The sequence below is a fragment of the Temnothorax curvispinosus genome, unplaced genomic scaffold, assembly GCF_003070985.1.
Source record: "Temnothorax curvispinosus isolate PA1 unplaced genomic scaffold, ASM307098v1 QBEX01012135.1, whole genome shotgun sequence".
Lineage (NCBI taxonomy): Eukaryota > Metazoa > Arthropoda > Insecta > Hymenoptera > Formicidae > Temnothorax > Temnothorax curvispinosus.
Window position 1 is genome coordinate 111,598 of NW_020221915.1, and position 5,411 is coordinate 117,008.

At 36.7% G+C, this 5,411-nt stretch overlaps 1 protein-coding gene across 2 annotated transcripts; it reads left to right on the forward strand.

The window, feature by feature from the left end:
• The first annotated feature begins 33 nt into the window (after nt 1-33).
• On the forward strand, nt 34-1,636 carry LOC112462255 (39S ribosomal protein L55, mitochondrial). Of its 2 annotated transcripts, none has more exons than XM_025027934.1 (2): nt 34-117; nt 909-1,636. In XM_025027934.1, exon 2 carries the CDS (start codon nt 910-912, stop codon nt 1,237-1,239), a length of 330 nt encoding a protein of 109 aa, XP_024883702.1. In that variant the 5' UTR covers nt 34-117; nt 909; the 3' UTR covers nt 1,240-1,636. The 2 variants fall into 2 exon arrangements, with proteins under 2 accessions (XP_024883702.1, XP_024883703.1); XM_025027935.1 differs by lacking the exon at nt 34-117 and adding an exon at nt 162-771.
• The last annotated feature ends 3,775 nt before the right edge of the window (nt 1,637-5,411 follow it).

Consider the following 5,411-nt stretch of genomic DNA (forward strand, 5'->3'; position numbering starts at 1 on the left):
GCCGCCGTCGCCGATTCGTCGCGCGGAAGCGACACCACGTGACCGTCCCGATCGTCCGGCTGCGCAGAGCTTCGAGTCGTTGCGTCAAGTCGCTCGTCACGTCGATCGCCACGGCAGGTAAGCTCTCTTTCGATCGTCCCCGCGAGATTTTTCTCGCTATATTACGAGCGTGGACACGGTGTTTCAATGTGGTGACATAATCTTGAGCGATCGAATAAATAACGCGTCGTGTTGCGCTCGATATTGCCTCGGAGCAACGGGCAACATAACCTAAAAAGCGTGATACTCTTATTAGTCTACAAAAGGTTAGAAGGATTGGAAAAGTGCTGTAAAACGAAGATGAGAAGAGCAGTTGATAGTAGATTTGTGTCAAAAAACTGAAATTTCCGATTGGAGACACGACGATAAACTCGGGCTCATCCTGAACCTGTGAAAAAAAAATATGCTCGTGAGATATCTAAGAAAAAAATATATCTTTTTGCTTGTATCGCTTGTATTATCGTAAATGAGAAGATTATATTCGATGAGAGTGCTCTTTAAAGTTATCATTTATAGCTGGGACCGGGTTATCTCTCGTGTTTTGAAATCGTTTTAATTGGAGTAAAATTATGCTTGTGGGTGATCTCGATGAAACTCCGATCAACTTAATCAGTAATTAATTTAATTGGTAGAACCATACTTCTAGCTACGTGATTTGTGGTCCAGATCTTTCGTTTCCATGCATTAAGCAACGAGAAATTGTTCTATCTGCGGTGACAAAGTATAGTACAGGTATTGTTTAATGAGATAATTGCTGATTAAGTTGATCGGCGTTTGGTCGGAGTTACTTCTTGCAAGTATACAAGACATATTTATACTCTGTAATATTAATGACCTTTTAAGCTACAGAGACATTTTACTTATTTCAGAATGATCGCTTTGCTCGCACGAATTGGCAACTCCGCGACTGGTCTGCGCAGCAGAAATCTCAATTGCTGGACGGCGGCGATTACGAGGAAGCACAGAGCGGTATACGAACGGACGTATCCTACGACGCTCGTCTTTTCCGACGGTAGCAGTATAGAGATCCAGTATCATGAACCGCGGAAGATAATAGTCTTACCGTTGAATCTCGCCGAACTTACGGAGGCGGAACAGAAAAAGAGACTCGAGATGCGTAAGCCGAAAACGAAAGTAGTTCTAGCCGAAGAAATTGAGGATAGCTTCGATGAGAATAGATATCTCAATTTTAACAAGTGATTGCCTCGGCGTTTCTGAAATCTGTATTATATATATGTTATATTTGTGCAAAAATATATGTTAATAACTCTTTGAGACTCTAACGTAGAAGGTTATTTTATTTTTTGTTTAGTATAATGTTTTAATAGTTGTGTTCGTTTTTTTTTCTGTAGTATAAAATATAAATAAATGTAAATATTATTACTATAAACTTTTGTGATACATATGTCAAAACGTAGTGGTAGGAAATGAATCTAATTATAGATTTTTACAATTATTGAACAATACTGTGAGTTGTATGATAAAATATTAAATACCACATATGAATATTGCGCACTAACATAAGCATTGTCCTGTGAACATAGAATAATTTCCAATCTTTATAACACAAAAAATATATTTCTATACAGCGCACAAAGATAATGCAAATTCCTTCTTCACTCCATCTCTTGTTCCATTCTTCTGTCTCGCTCTCGATTGCTTTTGATTGAAATTCCATAAATTAATACATTTTACGATATAAAGATAATTATGCGCGCGTGAATCGAGTACAATAAATCCTTGGTTTTTGTCGGAAACGACCTTGAACTTGTAAAAGAAAGTAGACTGTACGCCACGGAAATCGAATCGATTACAGTCCTCGCGTCCGCTTTCGAATAATATTCCTTTCTCAATGGGCAATAATCGTTTGGGTAAACTCGTTTTCACATCCGGATGCGTAGCCGGGTGAGGTGAAATTCCTCGGCAACGCGTGACGGTCGTGAACGAATTGTAACACGCACCTTTCCTCGGGTGAAGCAGAATTTCGTCGCCTCGCGTTTTGTTTATATTTTTACAGTTGTTTCGGTTTGTTTTACAGCTACGCCAGATAATTGAACGTCTTTTTTTCAATTTGTACTATTTGTATCACGAGCGTGACATTCTACGGGGACTCGGGAGGGAGGGAGGGGGAGTCGCGATTCGCGATTTTTGATTACCGGTCATTAACGAAGGAACATGATTTTTTTTGCGCAAGTAGCGCACGTGCGCTATCATTTCTGCGGTATGTCGCGTGACGAGAGGGGCCCGTTGCGACCGACGTCGTTTGTTTTAGAACGATTTCCACCGCGCGACGACTTTCTCCGATTCTCGCCTTCGCACTCCGACACGCACTTTTCGTCGTCCTCACGCTAACCGTAAATAATTACCGGACGAAACGGCGGATGAACTTTCAACGACGTGCAGGGACTGAAAGTCCTCGTCGTCGTGGCGGTGGAGACGCGGGCAAGCGAAAGTGATGGATTAGTGCGGGCCATTATGATCGATGATTAAAAACACCTTTGCCTCGGGAAAGGCGGATGTAGCACTGTATAGTAGTGCTGCAAATTTGTCATTATTTTTTCGACTGTCAGACAATCCCCGATATAAAAATGTCTCTCTATAAGAATTTTTCATACCGTTAATCAGAATTTCTGTAAAAATTTCCAGATTTTCTTAGAATGCTCATAATTTTTTAGATTTTTTATATAAATTGGAACGTTTTTTTTTTTTTTTTTCAAAAAAACTCAGACAAAATAAAAATAAAATATTCAGATTTTTCCCGTCAACATATCTTTGAAATGTGAATAAATATGAGAAGATCTATGCAATTTATCAGAAATTTTCATACGAATACTGAAATATTCCAAAAATCCTCATCCAATTATTTCTGAAAGTATCTGAGAAATGTTGTATATTTTTTCAGAATTTTTCATAAGTCCCAACTCTTACAAAATTTCTGAGAAAATATGAAAAATTTTTTTCACCAGGGAGGTCTACATGAAGCTCAATCATAGATAGTAATGTGCTACATTTAAGCAATAAGAATATTCGTGGAAACGCCGATTATTGATATCTTGAGAAATGCGATTGTTTCCAACTGTGTACTTGCGAAAGATTACTTCTATTAGATTTCGCAGAGCGTTTTGACCGGACTATTCGTTCTCGGCATACCGTATTATTTCGGTGAACCAAGGAAGCGTGATCTAATGTGTCGGCACATCGATCCGGGCACAATTATGGCGAGCACTTTCGGTCACGGTGAAATCATCGTTGCGACAGAAGCGAGAAAATTTGTTATTAAGCAACAATAGGATACACACGTCGTTTGTAAAAGGCGCTGAAACGCGTTCAGCATACGATATAGCATCGTCGATACGATTCGGCCGGGTGTCCCATTACAACGGATGTTAATTAAATATGTTCGCTGCACGGTGGGATCGATTAGCAGTTGGCGACGTCGCGGAAAGTCGAGCAGGTCGTTATCATCCTTTACTGATAATAATCCAGGTATCGCACCCCAGTGTGGCAAGTAAGAGTTAAACTTGAAATAACAACAATGTGACCTTCGATAATTTTCATAATAACTACCCTGTAATTATAAGTAATGATTTAGACAGAAAATGCCACGTGCGTCTATCTTTTAGCTCGGTTGACAACAGTTCAACAGTTGCCAACTTTTCCATCAATTTCGAAATATGTAATACTAAAAAAGAGTTTTCTTATTAGAATCGAATTGTAATAATAAAACGTAATACAGTAATAATGAAGATTTGTGCTACAGTTATTATATAAAGTTGATAGAAGTTTATAAGATTTTTATTTGATGTTTCAATAAAAAATTTCAATTATTACGTTTTTATTACTAAACATATGTACTATATAAATGTCTCTGAGAGATATTTATAAAATATTAAGCGTACTAAAATAAATGCTATACGATGTATGATTATCAAAAAAAACTAGTTTAAGTAGTTCAAGGTGAAGCTACAAAGAAGGATGCGGAACGTTTATATACTTTATATTACTGTAGCATATAAATTATTACTCACCTTTTGCACAATTACCTGCTGCTTATCTTGACATATCAAATGTCAGCGATTAAATTGTAACGTATGTTTTGTTCTCTATATGTATACGTAATGTTTTATATCTTGTCCATGGAATTTTTTATGCGCTGTAAACACAAAAATAAGGTTTTAAAGTTTTCCATGGTTAATCTTGTACATGTATAATGTAACTTTATTATATCTATCTTCGTATACTTGTAATGCGTGTCTACAATTATATATTAATTAAACTCTTATCATCAACTTTCTAATAGTTGCATTGAAAACAAATCAAGATGAAGAAATGTATAATGAATCTCGATACGGCGAACTTCCTGATTATTTTTCCATTCATTTAGTTTAATATCTAATTTCCTAATCTGATTTCCGCAATTTAATTATTCCTATCAGAGTTATCAAATACCGACTGTTCAAGTCTTGCATTGCAACCAGTCGTAAATTTCTCTAAGCAAGATGTTTTCTAATAATATCTTCAATAATAAAGGAATTATATTTTTTATAAACTAAAAATATATTTTAAGATTACATTTAAGTTTTTAATTCTTTTTGAAGCTTTACATCTATTTGTAATAATTCTTGTTATATTACTTTTCCAAGTTATAGTAAAACATGGGTTTAAAGTACATTATACGATTTCAGTATATCAATGTATAGATAACGCATATCAATTTATTTGTTATGTGTTAAACTTCTCAATTTGATGATATTTTGGATCTCAAAAAGAAACAAAATTTTAATTTAAAAAACATTATTTTGAGTTGTATTTAATACCTAATCAAATTTTATTTTATTGTACATAATATACGTTTTATTTAATTTATCGACTACGTTTTTACTATACTTTACAATATTAAAGACCTTTATGTGATTTATGACTAGTTTTGAATATATTATTAACCATGTTACGTTAAGACCCACATGCGTTACCAATACGTCAGACTCCATGGCCCGTTATACGTTTTACTCTTTGAATTTTATTGCATTATTTTCTTAACTCCCGAAGAACCCTCTTTCCAGTCCTGTAAATACGGTTCCCCGGTGTCGTCTTCGTGAGGCAGTGGAGAGCTCGTGGAGTGAAGGAACCGGTCGTCGTCGCTTTTAAACACCGTTCGTTGCTCGTGACAGGTAAAGAGACGGCGTAACGCCACGGTGGGAGTCAGTTCTGTTATAGTAGGCCACGAGGCAGCAGCAACTCTCGTGCTCCTGCAGGCCTCGCTCGCGTACACAGCGCACGTCGGCTTCGCTCTCTCCTCGTATCAGCGCGCGCGAGTATCATCATACCATTTAAAAAAAAAAAGAAAAATCACGTCGCGAGCCATACCGAGA